Source organism: Amblyomma americanum, chromosome 7, assembly GCF_052857255.1.
Source record: "Amblyomma americanum isolate KBUSLIRL-KWMA chromosome 7, ASM5285725v1, whole genome shotgun sequence".
Taxonomy (NCBI): Eukaryota; Metazoa; Arthropoda; class Arachnida; order Ixodida; family Ixodidae; genus Amblyomma; species Amblyomma americanum.
In genome coordinates this window covers 62,950,459-62,968,026 of record NC_135503.1, presented here as the reverse complement: position 1 = coordinate 62,968,026, position 17,568 = coordinate 62,950,459, and the positions used below count along the sequence as shown (strand labels likewise).

General features: G+C 43.7%; 1 protein-coding gene across 1 annotated transcript in view; it reads right to left on the bottom strand.

The window, feature by feature from the left end:
• Nucleotides 1-4,445: 4,445 nt before the first annotated feature.
• The window catches only part of LOC144099233 (cathepsin L-like peptidase), a 30,957-nt gene continuing 17,834 nt past the window's right edge, over nucleotides 4,446-17,568 (bottom strand). Inside the window, exons 6-7 of the mRNA XM_077632384.1 lie at nucleotides 16,105-16,210; nucleotides 4,446-4,545 (exon numbers count right to left, since the gene is read on the bottom strand). Of these exons, the coding sequence (XP_077488510.1) occupies nucleotides 4,446-4,545; nucleotides 16,105-16,210 (206 nt within the window). The remainder of the gene's footprint in view (nucleotides 4,546-16,104; nucleotides 16,211-17,568) is intronic.

The window sequence follows — 17,568 nt, the reverse complement described above, 5'->3', positions numbered from 1 at the left end:
GCTTCAACATATCCTTTTATGTCCTACGAGAACAGCATGTACAAAAGCCGACCTACTTGAGTTGATTAGAACCGCTGTCTACCATCCACAAAGGATTTCGTATACCAGTCATTCGTCACTCCAGATGGCACTGCCCTGCTAAGGAATGAACCTTTCCACAAGAGCTTAGCACTCAACGGTCGACTTGCGAGCCGACCAGTAGGGGTCGTGTACTAATGCGAAGTTAGAGGAAGAGGGCAACGCAGTGCATATTGCAGAGGTCATTGTGTTTAGGGACTCGGATATTTTCTGAAGAGAACACTGGGATTTTACGTGTTCCCCTTTCAAGCTCTGCAGTGAGGTATAAGCCGATTTGAAGCATTGCAATAGGCGAAGAAAAGTTGACGACGACGGCCAACCATCCAAAGAAGTATTTGCTTTCATTGGCTAGGATACCCGGTAATCATAACATATTAAGGAGCGGGCCTCTAAAACATGTCATGCAGCCTGCGCTGAGCATAAATTCACCTGCATATAACTGCGGTAATATTATTTCACTTCGCTTTCCAGCGAGATAACGGTTCTCAGTTTTTATGAATCGTCTGGCTTGGGTGATTTCGGCAACCAATTGCATTCCTCTTGTTCTCTGTGCGAAGCTTGTGCGTTGCGTTTGTGTATTGAAGTGCCACAGAGCCAACGTTCTGACCGCTCCCACGCATTGTATGCAGGGAAACGAAAGGCAGCTCGTGCATCAATTCTTAAATTAATGATTTAAAAAACAACACGGAGCACGGCAATAAATGCGCTCTCAGCGAGCGCTTTGCAATGATATAACGATGTAATGTTGAAACATGGAGGCCTGCAAACAACCTTAAAGTTCAAAAACATTACGACGAGAAAACCATAAAATAACTAAACTTCAGATTTCGGGGGTCCTTCAGAACTTTTTAGGTGGGCCAACATAAAAGTTTGGGCTCCTCAGAATATAAAATTTGGCCTTTCCCTATTCTTGGTCCACTGGTGGTCACGCAGAGTTATGGACGCAACTACCCTCTGAATCGCCTTCGTATAAAGCGGTGAGTTGTCATATTACTACCAGCGCATATTTCTAATAGCGCAGCGGTTCAGCCGTTAAGTGATGTGCCATTGCCCAGCAATTGGCTGTTTCAAAGCCAGAAATTCCCGCCGGTGACTGTGTTTCTAGCCACCGGAGGGGATTTCGAGACCCAGGTTGCACTTTCCCAGCTCTCGTAAACCTTATGCGCAACGCCACGGTGGGAAGGAGGCAACTGTATTGAATTTATTTCACGCAACATTATTGCCACGTGGCACGGGGGTCAGGCAGCTCACAGCCAGGCGGGCGGGTTGCCTCATGCCATGTTGGCCAGGTTGTGATGACGTCGCAAAGACATACGACTTCTATCGACCAATCGATAACAACCGCCAACTGCCATGGTGGGCAGTGTGCTCACAATTTGGTTGGTAGATTGTCACCTACCAGGCTGGGCAGATTTTGACGGCACGAGAAGGCCACATGACCTAGGTGGCAGCTGGTCAATGCGCTCTTTGCTCACAACGCTGCAGACGACAACATCGACAACGCCGGATTTGCTGCAGAGCCGGAGCCGTGACTGATGTGCACCCATGAAACGACTGCAATAAACTTTGTGGCACGTAGGTATTGTGCTTAATCCATGCCATGCTAAAAAAAAAACGACGCGCAAAACACTCTTAGATTCCACTTTAATCACACAGCAATATCACGAATAACAAAGAATAAATAAAATAAACAATGCAAAACCAGGATAAACAATGCGAATCCATGGCCAAATAGTGCAAGTGCGCCTGATTCGCACTTGACCCAAATTCTCAAATCGACTTAGATTTTTTCGCACACACTAGCCCCGATACGGGACAAGTAACGGATTTATGACACCAGCCCATTTAGCGTAGTTAGGTTGTTTTCTTTGTCCGATCAGTACTGATACGCCAATGTGCTCTCGCGGCGTTGACAACAAACCTGTGCTTGCAGCATTCACGTATGCTCACTATTCAGCACCGACTCGCTCGCTGGAGCACGAAGCCGCCTTTTCAGTGGATAGCCCAATTGTAGTTTAGTTTCTCGATGTTTTTCAGCACAAAGCTACACAGGCATATAGTCTGCCCTCACAAAGGCTACAGGATACGTTATACGCTGTAAGCGGGAATGTGGGCTCTGCTAGCCTTTCAAATACCGTCATGGGAGCCATCCGTCACCAATCGGGCTTGCCCTGAAGTTCGCACAGGGGATGATATCGGTTTCCAAGTGGCTGGCCCTGTCTCATTTGCCAGCGTGGCACCCAATTGAGCTTAGCATCGTTTGTTACCGTAATTGACTTCATTCGCCTATCGATGATGAGGCATAGCCTCTTTTCATTGGTCAGCAATTCGAAAAAACATATCCCACTGGTGAGCAATTCAAAAAATTATGAGACAAAATGCAAGGACCTATATTTCAGGACTCATTCTTTTTTCTTCAGTGAGGCACTGAGCACAATCCTTCAAAGACCTTGCAGTTACATGCAGTTGGAAGCATATGTTCATCACCGTCATCATCATCAGCCCCCTGTGCGCAAAGGCGTGGCCAACTAATCTACTATTATTCCTGTCCTGCACAGCATAACGTAGGTCTCTCACCAACCACCCGACGCATTCTCGCATCGGGACACACGCTTACTTATCAGATAACTTTTACGTAGGTTCCTAGGCGTGCCTCGATCCCCGGTAATCGGGGCGTTTATGCGCTGGCTCTGGAACTATTCATCCGGGCGCGTGAATATCGGAAACCCAAGCCCACGCAGGAAACCTCCCGGGCTTTACTCACATACCCCCAAATCACCACTCATTAAAACACAGCTGCTTCTCTCTCCAACCACCTCACCGCACGCTAGATTCGAAATACGGTGCTGTCTGGTGCAACTGCAGACAAACTACTCTACCTCACCTTACCTCCTTCATTGTTACCAGGCCACCTTGACCCTCCCACTCTGTTCGACATGTGGGACGGCCATGACCACCCTCATACACTACCTGTGGCAATTCTCCCAACCCATGCAAGTTCACCCATACCCAACCTATCCTCCTCCCCACGGGAGGCCGCTCTGCGAGCTGCTTAACCAAGCGGTCAAATACGGTTAGTAGGCAGAGCTGTCCGAGAGGCCCAGACCCGTTGGCTCTTTGAGTAATAAGACCCCCCCCCCCCCCCCCCCCCCCGAGGATCTTTTTGTCTTTTCCTTAAGAAAGGAGTTCCTTTTCCTCCTCTTCGTGCACAATGAATGAAGGATTTGATGGTGCATCTGCAATTTTTTGCTGCTGCAGCATATTTTGCGCCAAAAAAGATGACAGTTCACTTGGCGGCAGTACAAGGTGAATAGCGCTTTTTGAGTGTGTCCTACAAAACGCAATGAAATGTCTGCATAAATATTTATATCATTCACAGTAAAGCAGACGAAGAGCTAAGAGACTGAGACTACAAGTTTGGAATTAGGATAATCGAAATACTGCAGCAACCTTTTGCAGTTTCAAGATTTCACTCCGGGACACGATTGTTTGTGAGTCCTCATAAAAGGAAGTTCCAGTAAAGATGATTGGTTCTTCCTTGTTTACACCTCGATTCCTTCAAGGGGGTAGTTTATTTGGCGTTGTACTCGCAGGAGACAGACAGATGATAGACGGACGACGACAAACGGACGAACACAGGCTTTTATAACACTTCAAAAACTGTACATAAACGAATGCACACAGAGAAGAAACAGGGGCTATGCACCCAGCTACAAAAACTGTCACAAAAGTACACCGAGCTTCAAGCTCGCTCTTCACGGCTTGCCGAAAACCTACACCGCCTGCTGCCTACGTCGCTGCGCTAAGCATGACCTAGAACGGCATAGCATGGTGCAACGCGCTCTTATATAACCCACTTCAAAAATTCCAGAAGCGGGCGACGGAGCTTAGAGAAAGAGGAGGCGCCGCAGCACACGTCTCCCGCCCCCTGTTTTCTCCAGAGGGCTGGAATTCTCTAGAGAACATACATCTGTCCACACGCGTCCCATTTCGCCGAGGTAGCGGAAGAAGGAGGTCTTGGACCCTGCACTGGGATGCGCTCACAGCTGTGCGTGCCTTCCGGAATGTTCGGGAAAGTTCTTTTTCTCTTTTGTTTCTTGGTGCGCGCGCTGCAAACGCCTTGCGGTCGCTGTAGCGACCTTGCAGTTCCACTATATCATGAATACTTACGCACTTTTCTTTGATGCTCAGGTACCAAACGTGGGAAATAAAAAGGAAGCTTGCTGTTGTTTGCGCTATATAATTGTGTATCATCTCCTCAACCGTAGATGCGGTCGTGTGACAAGAAATGAAAAGAGAGGCCGATGGCGTTTTATTTACTTTATTGATTTAGTCATTATTAACTTTCTTGTGGCTAAGTGATTCAGTCAGACGAGGGGGTAGTCTGCGGCATTGGCGATGCCGCACTGATTGTCCTTGTCACGAGACATTAGGATGTAGCCGTTATGACCCCAGCTTTTACCCCAACTGGAAGCGAAATATGAAAATATTTTGTGTCAAAACTCATTGCGATTAATAAAGGTTATGAAAGTCAGTTGCAATAATTAAAATAGTTTCGCATCACGATTTGCAGCTACTCATACAAGGTTTTTCTCTGCTAATGCCGACACAAAATGAATTAATCAGCCAGTGGCAATTTCCGCGAATTAAAACGATAAGGGCGCAGCGGCTCTGGTTAGTCCCTCAAAATGGCAGAAGCGTTTATTTTAACTGCGCTGCAACGAATGTTACTTAAGAATTTTCTTGTTGAAAAGCTTGAAATGACTCCTTTAGGAATGCTCGCCGCGAGGCGGTTTCCGGTGGTACGCTGGTTTTGGACTCATCTTGACCCACGTAGCAAATGCGGTTATTTAAAACTGAGATGACCATTCTTTCTCACAAAAGTGATATTATTTTGCTTAAACAATGGCTTGTATTTGCGACAATCACACTTTCACGCTTTTATGAATACGTATCGTGTAGGCCTCAGCAGGTTTGTCCGCTGTTGAAGGCTGCTGGTAAAAAACGGCAATTCTGAATATGACCGAGCTCTGTGTGCTGCAACGGACTCGCGTCTGCCACCTCTTCGGATTCGTCGGGCACTAGGCATCATTCAGATCAATTCAGAAAAGCGGTGGCCGCCCGACGGACGCCGCTCTATGCAGTTCATTTCTTAGTCGTCGGACGTTTGTTTAACGTATTGGTATTGTATAACCTAGCCACGAAATTCGGCTTTGCTTAAAAAAAAAACAAGGCACACTTTCTGACATCACAAACGCGAGACAAGGTCCTTGTCGCTCAAAAAGCGTGAGAGCGCTCGCGTTGCCTTTACAGTTCTAAAACTATCTGGCCAAGCGCCGAGGATCAAATCCTTAGAGAGGAGCGATGTGTCTATAGGCTTCAGAGCAGATGCGAGTATGAGTCTTTCACGTGCATACGCTGGACACGCCACTAAAACATGTTCTATAGTCTCTAGCACGCCACATGTGGTACATTCCGGGGAGTCCGCTTGTCCTATTAAGTGCAAATATTTGCGCGTGAATGCCACATTTAAACGTAGTCTACGGATAAGTGTGCCTTGTTTTTTTAAAAGTAGTTTTTCATCTGCCTCCTCCCATCATCATCGTCCCCCATCGTGACCTTCTTTTATCTCCTCTTCCCGTCCCCCAGAGCAGAGTAGCAGGCCAGATATTTTATTTTTCAGGCCAACCTCTCTGCCTTTCTTATCAATAAACCCCCTCTCTCTCTCGGCTTTGCTTATATCAGGCTCAGATCATTAAGGTTGCGGCATACTGACTCTCCTAATACACATCTTGCTCCCGATGTATAAGGTCGCCAGCCGGGCATTTCAAACAGTTGACAACCTCCCTTTGCTCCATACTCATCCCGCGCTTCTTCGTATGGCTGCTAAATCCACTTTATGCACTTAATGTGCTCAAGTTTTTTTCCTGCCTAAATTTCTTCGCCGAAGAAAAAAAAAAGTCGAGTGAAGGATAGTTTTTATAGCGACCGCTCTTAAGCGCCCGCTTCTGGGTTTCGCGTCGTAGCAGTACGTCGTAATCTGTCGTGTGTTGTACTAGTAGGCTATAGCCGGTAGATGCGTTGCCATGGAGGGTGGTTATCGTGCAAGGAGGAAGGTATCACGTGAGCGGATAAATGCGTGCGCGGTGGGCGGTTACCACGCGAGCCATACGGAGGGCGGTTACCGCGGAAGGAGGGGGGGTGTCGAGAGAGTCTAGGAGTCCCCAACCGGAGGATGGTTACCCTGGATGGAGGAGGGTATGGCAAGAGCGTAAGAAGGCGCGCCCGATTGGCGGTTGCCACAAAAACCGCCCAGAGGGTAGCTACCCTGGAATGATGTGGAGAGTTTACCACGGAAGGAGGCTTTATCGCGAGAGCGTAGGAAGGCGTAACCAGAGTTTCGTTACAACGGTAACCGTCCGGAAAATGGTTACCGTGGAAGGAGGAGGGGTGAGGCGAAAGCGTAAAAATGCCAACAGGAGGGGGGGGGGCGATTACAGTGGAAGGAGGGAGGGTGTGTCGAGAGCTTGAAAATGCGCAACTGGTACGTGGCTGCTATGGGAACCAAACGGAGGGTAGTCACCCTAGGGCAGGTGCCGCGAAGGAGAGTATGGCGAAAGGAGGAGGTTATGGCGAGAGTGCACGGAGGCATACCACGGTAACCATCCGGAACGTGCTTATCGTGGTAGGAGGAGGTCGGGTATGGTTAGAGCGGAGGAATGTAGCACTGTCTATCAGCGACAGCAGCTGCGAAACGCGCCCCCGAGAAGAGGATCATCGGTGCCGCTGCGCTTCCAGAAGCGGTGGACGTGAGAGCAGTCCCAGATGAAAAAACGCCTACATGTGGAAAACTGAAAGAAAAACCTTGGAACTATACAGATGTGAGGTCGCTGCTATATTCTATACCATAACATATCGTAAAGTACAACTACTTTACCCAGCTGTCATTAAATATCGCCTTAACCGACGGTAAACCATCCTGTCCAGTTTTTGTTATGCTTCTATTTGTTCGAATTCGGCCTACTCGTTCTAAATGGTAGCAGTTCCATGGTAGATAAGTTCACGGTTCTTTGGATTTTAGAGATAGTGCACTCAAAATGGTCCGTATTAAAAAGGCCCCGTAGGATTCGCTGCTTGTCGTTGGAATTAATAATCAATCAATCAATCAATCAGTCAATCAATCAATCAATCAATCAATCAATCAATCAATCAATCAATCAATCAATCAATCATTATTTTTTCGGTGCCCAGGAACAACCCAAAGGGTCTTGGTGCTGGTACACCATTCACACGCACAAAATGTAAATTTGTCTTCCACAAAGGAAGAGACTCACGGGAGGTAATGCAGCAGTCAAGGCGATAGAAAAAAAGACATAAACTAGGCGTGACAGCAAGCATGAAGCAAAAAAGGGAAAACAAAAAAACAGCGAGAACAGCGGTAAATGAAAACAGCTAGAACAGGCAACAGACATATAAATAACTAATAAAACAATAAACAAAGAGAATGAACACAAGAACGACCGATAACAGCCCAAGTACAGCATATATCAAAATACAAACAAGAATAAAGCCAATACTAATATGAACGAATAAGAGATCTCTGAAATACAAGCTAGAAATACAATCATACACAATAAGAAATGTAATTAGTGAACGTGTTACAGACAATCAGGCGTGAGTACACAGTATTAAAGAAATAATATTAATGAAAACAAGTACACGTGATGTACAATTAGGGAGAGAAAAAAACAATATAACACCGGTGCAAACGCACAAGTGTAGTAAAGACAAAATGCATGAAAGGGGAAGTTATGTATGAGAAAAAGAGTGCTCAAAGTGGAACGTCACGGACATTCAATATAAAGGAAGGGAGAGAATTTTCGAATATATCAAGGTGAGGACAAAGAGAATTAAACAACTTTTGCATTCTGTCCAGAGGGGAGAGGGAGTGCAGGAGCGCAGAAACTTGAAATAGTCTGAATTCCCTTATGCTCTTTCGCGGTACACGCAAAAGGATACGCGCTAGGAGCTGAGGGCATAGAATGTGACCATGAAGAAGTTTATACAAGAAAATTATATCTGCCCTCACGCGACGGCAGCTAAGAGAAGGAAGCTGCAGTGAGTTACTCCGTCTGGGATGAGAGCTAGAAGTTTTGCAAGAAAACCGATGTTGAAATATGCGTAAAAACTTTATCTGAACTCTGTCGATTTTTTCACAGTTCGACTGGCAAGTGCCGCTCCAAACAACAGACGCATATTCCAAAAGCGGCAAGCATATGGAGAGGTAGAGCTTTAAGAAAGAATAATAATAATAATATTAATCAATCAATCAATCAATCAATCAATCAATCTTTATTTTTCGGTGCCCAGGAACAACCCAAAGGTCTTGGTGCTGGTACACCATTCACACGCACAAAATGTAAATTTGTCTTCCACAAAGGAACAGACTCACGGGAGGTAATGCAGCAGTCAAGGCGATAGAAAAAAAGACATATAAACTAGGCGTGACAGCAAGCATGAAGCAAAAAAGTGAAAACAAGAAAACAGCGAGAACAGCGGTAAATGAAAACAGCTAGAACAGGCAACAGACATATAAACAACTAATGAAACAATAAACAAAGAGAATGAACACAAGAACGACCGATAACAGCCAAGTACAGCATATAGCAAAATACAAACAAGAATAAAGCCAATACTAGTATGAACGAATAAGAAACCTCTGAAATACAAGCTAGAAATACAATCATACACAATAAGAAATGTAATTAGTGAACGCGTTACAGACAATCAGGCGTGAGTACACAGTATTAAAGAAATAATATTAAGGAAAACAAGTAGACGTGATGAACAATTAAGGAGAAAAAAAAACAATATAATACCAGTGCAAATGCACAAGTGTAGTAAAGTCAAAATGCATGAAAGGGGAAGTTATGTATGAGAAAAAGAGTGCTCAAAGTGGAACGTCACGGACATCCAATATAAAAGAAGGGAGAGAATTTTCGAATATATCAAGGTGAGGACAATGAGAATTGAACAACTTTTGCATTCTGTCCAGAGGGGAGAGGTAGTGCAGGAGCGCAGAAACTTGGAATGGTCTGAATTCCCTTATGCTCTTTCGCGGTACACGCAAAAGGATACGCGCTAGGAGCTGAGGGCATAGAATGTGACCATGAAGAAGTTTATACAAGAAAATTATATCTGCCCTCACGCGACGGCAGCTAAGAGAAGGAAGCTGCAGTGAGTTACTCCGCCTGGGACGAGAGCTGGAAGTTTTGCAAGAAAACCTATGTTGAAATATGCGTAAAAACTTTAGCTGAACTCTGTCGATTTTTTCACAGTTCGACTGGCAAGTGCCGTTCCAAACAACAGACGCATATTCCAAAAGCGGCAAGCATATGGAGAGGTAGAGCTTTAAGAAAGGAAGTGGGGCTCGAAACTCTCTCGAAAGCCTGCAGATGAAGCCAAGTGTACGCATAGCCCGCAGAGCAATGCGTTTTGTATGAGAGGAGAAGCTGAGGCTGCGGTCGAAAAGTACGCCGAGGTCATTAATTTCATCAACCCTCGGCAGCAGCCTACCATTCACAGAATAAGAGTAGAGAAGACTGTGCGTTTTACGCGTAAATGAGACAACCTTGGTTTTAGATGAATTGAGAGTGAGCCCATTCTTCAAGCACCAATCAGAGAAGGCGGATATGTCCGATTGCAATGACAAGCAATCATGAAGAGTATGTATTGCCTTGAACATTTTTATATCGTCCGCATAAAGGAGAAACGAGGAGTTTTTGACAACGGAGGAAACGTCATTGATAAAAACAGAGAACAGAAGCGGGCCTAATACCGAGCCCTGAGGAACTCCGCTGGTTGGAGTGTAAACAAATGAGGTCTGTCCATTTACACTGACAAAGCAGGTCCGATCAAGAAGATAGTTGCGTAGGAGGGCTACAATTGAAACAATAATAATAATAATAATAATAATAATAATAATAATAATAATCAATCAATCAATCAATCAATCAATCAATCTTTATTTTTCGGTGCCCAGGAACAACCCAAAGGTCTTGGTGCTGGTACACCATTCACACGCACAAAATGTAAATTTATTTCACTACAAAGGAAGACACTCAGGGGAGGTAATGCAGCAGTCAAGGCGATAGAAAAAAAAAAGACATATAAACTAGGCGTGACAGCAAGCATGAAGCAAAAAAGCGAAAACAAGAAAACAGCGAGAACAGCGGTAAATGAAAACAGCTAGAACAGGCAACAGACATATAAATAACTAATGAAACAATAAACAAAGAGAATGAACGACCGATAACAGCCAAGTACAGCATATAGCAAAATACAAACAAGAATAAAGCCAATACTAATATGAACGAATAAGAGATCTCTGAAATACAAGCTAGAAATACAATCATACACAATAAGAAACGTAATTAGTGAACGCGTTACAGACAATCAGGCGTGAGTATACAGTATTAAAGAAATAATATTAATGAAAACAAGTACACGTGATGAACAATTAAGGAGAGAAAAAACAATATAATACCGGTGCAAACGCACAAGTGTAGTAAAGACAAAATGCATGAAAGGGGAAGTTATGTATGAGAAAAAGAGTGCTCAAAGTGGAACGTCACGGACATCCAATATAAAGGAAGGGAGAGAATTTTCGAATATATCTAGGTGAGGACAAAGAGAATTAAACAACTTTTGCATTCTGTCCAGAGGGGAGAGGGAGTGCAGGAGCGCAGAAACTTGGAATGGTCTGAATTCCCTTATGATCTTTCGCGGTACACGCAAATGGATACGCGCTAGGAGCTGAGGGCATAGAATGTGACTATGAAGAAGTTTATACAAGAAAATTATATCTGCCCTCACGCGACGGCAGCTAAGAGAAGGAAGCTGCAGTGAGTTACTCCGTCTGGGACGAGAGCTGGAAGTTTTGCAAGAAAACCGATGTTGAAATATGCGTAAAAACTTTAGCTGAACTCTGTCGATTTTTTCACAGTTCGACTGGCAAGTTCCGTTCCAAACAACAGACGCATATTCCAAAAGCGGCAAGCATATGGAGAGGTAGAGCTTTAAGAAAGGAAGTGGGGATCGAAACTCTCTCGAAAGCCTGCAGATGAAGCCGAGTGTACGCATAGCCCGTAGAGCAATGCGTTTTGTATGAGAGGAGAAGCTGAGGCTACGGTCGAAAAGTACGCCGAGGTCATTAATTTCATCAACCCTGGGCAGCGGCCTACCATTCACAGAATAAGAGTAGAGAAGACTGTGCGTTTTACGCGTAAATGAGACAACCTTGGTTTTAGATGAATTGAGAGTGAGCCCATTCTTCAAGCACCAATCAGAGAAGGCGGATATGTCAGATTGCAATGACAAGCAATCGTGAAGAGTATGTATTGCCTTGAACATTTTTATATCGTCCGCATAAAGGAGAAATGAGGAGTTTTTGACCACGGAGGAAACGTCATTGATAAAAACAGAGAACAGAAGCGGGCCTAATACCGAGCCCTGAGGAACTCCGCTGGTTGGAGTGTAAACAAATGAGGTCTGTCCATTTACACTGACAAAGCAGGACCGATCAAGAAGATAGTTGCGTAGGAGGGCTACAATTGAAACGTCGATCTCAAACAGCAGAAGCTTTTGAAGTAGTAATGAGTGAGTAACAACGTCGAAAGCTTTGCTCAAATCACAGTACACAGCGTCTACCTGACTCCTCTGAAGGACTTCAGCTGATGTATACGTCATAAAAGTCACGAGGTTAGTTGTAGTAGAACGACCTTTTATGAAACCATGCTGATTATGAATGATTACATTTTTGAGGTGGAAGGAAAGTACTTTGTGCAAAGCTAATTCAAAAAGCTTAGAGGTTGCACAAAGAAGAGAAATGGGGCGGTAGTTCGAAACATCAGATTTGTTTCCTGATTTGAAGACAGGGAAAACACGCGCCGTTTTCCACACGCGGGGAAAGGCAGAATTTTTCAAACAGTTATTAAATATCGTGGTTAAAACAGGGACGAAGGTACTATTGAAGGCTTTTATTATGGCGGCTGGAATGCCATCAGGTCCAGGGGATAAAGATGGTTTCAAACACTTAAGACTCTCACTTACTAACTTCTCGTCGAGAAGAACGGAATTATGTGCGCCAGCTGGAAGGCACACGGAGTCGAAAAGTGGAGATTTGTACACGGAGGAAAAGTGTTGAGCAAAGCCGTCAGCGACATTCCGAATTTCATTCCCATGAGAGTCAACTAAGTGAATATGACTATCAGATTTATTCGAACGCTTGCGAACGTATCGCCAGAATTCAGTAGGATGATTAGAGGCACTATTCTCTAAATAATCAAGGTAGGACTCATGATCCCGCTTGTACAGGCGTTTGCAAAGGGAACGCAAGCGGCGAAATTCATCTGCCCATGTATCCAGCCCAGGGCGTTTCGCTTTATGGTGGGCCCGCTCCTTAAGTTTCAGCGCTGTTCTAAGTTCTTTGGAAAACCAGAACGGAAACTTGCTGCGAGTAGGAGTGTGCATAGGTATGTACTGGCGCATACCATTGAGAACTATTTCAGTGAAGCGACTGACTTGTTCGTCAACATCGCTGATTTCGCTTAAAACAGACCAGTCGACAGAAGAGAAAAAAGCGAAGAGACCAACATAGTCGCCAAGTGCGTAAGCGAAACGGAGGGAATTCCCCGCACGATTTGAATTAGCAGAAGGTGGGACAGAAACCGAAGCCGTTATTAGAATTGGAGGATGAAATTTGTCACAGCGAGTAAGTGAGATGTCAGATGACGAGACTCGAACATTTTCAAAATTAGATAAACAAATATCAAGAACATTACCACAACAGTTTTCAATTAAATTGTGTTGCTGCAAGGTGTTAAAAGCTATGAAATCTAAAAGCCGGTTGCACTTGCTAACTACATAATGATTGTTGTGTGAATATGTAAAGGTATTCCAGTTAATACCTGGAGTATTAAAATCCCCTAAAATGAGCAGTTTGTGCTTGCTATGAGAAGTGATAACATATTCAATAGTATGTAGTACATCATCGTAGGCAGGAGGAGGCAGATTAGGGGAAATATAGAAAGCTGCCAATAAGAGTTTTTGATGTCGAGTTAAAGTGAGCTCTAACCAGACAGATTCTTCGATTGTTTCCAAGTCGGAACGCCGAACGCACTGCACGGAACTGTCAATAGCAATGAGCACTCCCCCTCCCTTTTGTTTAGAAGCTGATTCAGGGCGGTCACTTCGAAAAACAGAATAGTTATTAGGAAAGAAGTCACCTGAGTTAACTTCGCTAGACAGCCAGGTCTCAGTAATTACAACAGCCGAGTAACAAGAGGCTAATGCATTAGAAAAAAATGCAGGTCCCTTAGTCCGAAGACCTCGGGCATTTTGATAATATATATCCAAGTTAGGGTTGACTGCGATCAACCGTCAGCTCGGAAGGATGCAACATACCATCCAGGAGCTTTCCACGAAAAGCCTTGAAGATGCAGCCCGTAGGCCACATCGAAGGGTCAACAAGCTGATCGTAAAATTCCGCGCTGACTGTGAGGTGGAAGGACGAGTAGGAGTCATATTTCGTTTTCAAATAATAATAATAATAATAATAATAATAATAATAATAATAATAATAATAATAATAATAATAATAATAATAATAATAATAATAATAATAATAATAATAATAATAATAATAATAATCATCATCATCTTGGTTAATTTTGATTAATCTTGAATAATTAATCGCTTGAAGAATGGGCTCACTCTCAATTCATCTAAAACCAAGGTTGTCTCATTTACGCGTAAAACGCACAGTATTCTCTACTCTTATTCTGTGAATGGGAGGCCGCTGACCAGGGTTGATGAAATTAATGACCTCGGCGTACTTTTCGACCATAGCCTCAGCTTCTCCTCTCATACAAAACGCATTGCTCTACGGGCTATGCGTACACTCGGCTTCATCTGCAGGCTTTCGAGAGAGTTTCGAGCCCCACTTCCTTTCTTAAAGCTCTACCTCTCCATATGCTTGCCGCTTTTGGAATATGCGTCTGTTGTTTGGAGCGGCACTTGCCAGTCGAAGTGTGAAAAAATCGACAGAGTTCAGCTAAAGTTTTTACGCATATTTCAACATCGGTTTTCTTGCAAAACTTCCAGCTCTCGTCTTAGACGGAGTAACTCACTGCAGCTTCCTTCTCTTAGCTGCCGTCGCGTGAGGGCAGATATAATTTTCTTGTATAAACTTCTTCATGGTCACATTCTATGCCCTCAGCTCCTAGCGCGTATCCTTTTGCGTGTACCGCGAAAGAGCATAAGGGAATTCAGACTATTTCAAGTTTCTGCGCTCCTGCACTCCCTCTCCCGTCTGGACAGAATGCAAAAGTTGTTTAATTCTCTTTGTCCTCACCTTGATATATTCAAAAATTCTCTCCCTTCCTTTATATTGGATGTCCGTGACGTTCCAATTTGAGCACTCTTTTTCTCATACATAACTTCCCCTTTCATGCATTTTGTCTTTACTACACTTGTGCGTTGGCACCGGTATTATATTGTTTTTTTTCTCCTTAATTGTTCATCACGTCTACATGTTTTCATTAATATTATCTCTTTAATACTGTGTACTCACGCCTGATTGTTTGTAACGCGTTCACTAATTACATTTCTTATTGTGTATGATTGTATTTATAGCTTGTATTTCAGAGGTTTCTTATTCGTTCATATTAGTATTGGCTTTATTCTTGTTTGTATTTTGCTGTATGCTGTACTTGGCTGTTATCGGTCGTTCTTATGTTCATTCTCTTTGTTTATTGTTTCATTAGTTATTTATATGTCGGTCGCCTGTTCTAGCTGTTTTCATTTACCGCTGTTCTCGCTGTTTCCTTGTTTTCGCGTTTTTGCTTCATGCTTGCTGTCACGCCTAGTTTATGTGTCTTTTTTTTCTATCGCCTTGACTGCTGCATTACCTCCCCTGAGTGTCTTCCTTTGTAGTGAAATAAATTTACATTTTGTGCGTGTGAATGGTGTACCAGCACCAAGACCTTTGGGTTGTTCCTGGGCACCGCAAAATAAAGATTGATTATTATTATTATTATTATTATTATTATTATTATTATTATTATTATTATTATTATTATTATTAGTATTATTATTATTATTATTATTATTATTATTATTATTATTATTATTATTATTATTATTATTATTATTATTATTATTATTATTAATATTATTATTATTATTATTATTATTATTGGTTTTTGGGGAAAGGAAATGGCGCAGTATCTGTCTCATATATCGTTGGACACCTGAACCGCGCCGTAAGGGAAGGGATCCTTTTAACTTTCTTCACAACTTGCACAAATTTTGATTCTGTGGCATATATGCAGTGGGCGAAAGAAGCCGAGCTAGTAACAGCGGGTCTAGCCTGGGAGTACGCAACACGAAGAAAAGCACAGCAGCAGTCTGCCGCCAATTCTCATTGCAATAATGCTATAAGCGAAAGCATTCAAATGCAAAGATGTACACAAGAAAAAGCCGCGACTACTATCACTTGTGCGGTCAGCGAATTGGCTATGACGTGGAGTACTTTTCGTTCCATGTATAGCACAAATGTGGATAGAGGTTTACAAGCTGTGACCGGGATTTTAGTTAGCCTTGCCTTTGTACGGCATCTTTGAGTCAAGTGGTTTATAATTTTAGTGAATTTTCATGATACTCTTACTTAAACAATGGGCTTGAACTCCATGTTTAAATAAATGAACTTATAAGAACTGTCAATATATTTTCGCTATATTAGGTCCCACGCTAGGACGAACACATTAAGAGAGAGTTTTTACGATGCCTCCTTGTTTAATGTGTTTTTATCTTTTTTTTTTTCCTAATGGCAATGTTGGTTTACATGGTATATAATGGCGAAGGGGTAAGGGAAAGAAATTTTCGGTAAGCCTCACGCGGGGATGTCAGATCAAGAAATTGCGCCGGATTGTTTTAGACATAAATTGAGCTCTACAGTGGTTTTACCTGTTTTTGACAAGCCAGTACTTCTCGCCATCCTTGACACCATAGCCCACGACTAGAACAGCGTGGGTCAGCTTCTTGCTGTTGCAGTCAGGTTCATTGTACACGCCTGCGATTTAAGAACGAAGTAACTTTAAATGATAGGAGCGCTACACATAAGGCCTTAGAAGCAAAGACTCAAACTTCCGCACTGTACATACACCGACTTGACAGCTATTCATAAGCAAATGCACCTCAAAGCACCTTCATCCTCAACGGTAGCAAACTCCTGCATGAGATTTAGGTTTCATTTTGGACGCCTGCAACTTTTGACGGTTTGCCTCATGAAATGCAGCACCATGCATTTCTGAAGCACTTTAGATAGCTGCGTCCTACGCTGCAACTAAGTCAACTGCTTTATGGAAGGTCAGTTAGTTGCCTTCAGCTAATAGGGCCCGCTGGATGTCGATACGCAGCGACCGACAAACAAAACGGTCGCTCAACGACTCGCCACAAAACGAGCCAAAATCACGCGTTTGTGCAAACTTGCGCAACGCCGTAACAAATTGCAGAATTTGCTCGCCTTCCACTTCCGTCCTCCTAAGAAATTTTGCTCCCTCAGCAATTACAGGCGGCTTTGGTTCCAAGTGCTCACGTAGCAATGCCGTTAAGTGCTGCAAAATCTTTCTCGCCGGCAGGTCGGGAGCTTTCAACGACTTCGTGAGGCTAAATCTCGCAGGACCACTCAGGCTTGAAAAGGCGTCGACCTTGTGAGCGTCCGAAACGCTGTTCACCTTCAGAAATGAGGATAGCCACTCTTCGCACGAGGCCCATGAAGAGACCGAAGCATGAAAATCTTTGACTTAACCCATCTTTGCCTTAATTGTTCTCGACGTTCGATGACTGCCTACTGCGTCGCTTCGTTGCGCCAAATTGTTTTCACTTGCCGTAAAAGCGTGCTAGTCGCCAGTTTAGTGTTTCGTACACATGAGGAGGCGGTCATCAGTGGATACTGCACGCTATATTTAATAAGCACACCTGCATGTTGCATGACAAATAACACGACCATGACTGCCAGCTACACGGCTACTTGACTTATGACGACGTATTGCCAGCACAACACTGTAGTCATGGTTGCACTACATAGTGCCGAACACCACACCTCCCACATGTTATTTCTCCTCAACTGACCGTTGTGAACAGAATCAGCACTAAGTCTCTAGTGAGAACACAAAATAAATTGCCATATGATACGCTCCTGGCGTTGCTTCCTGCTAGAGATGGCATTTCCTTTTAACGGGCGTGTAAAGGGCAATCTGAGGGTGGCTATGAGAGAGTAGATACGGAGAGGATGAGCATAAAGTAAGCGAGCCGCGAAGCAGCGGGCCCGCAGGGTGTACTACGCGGACGCAATTGCGAAAATAGTTGCTACTAGCGCTTCTCTTTATACCCTGCCAACTACTACAGGCGCAATTAGCGAATTAGAAT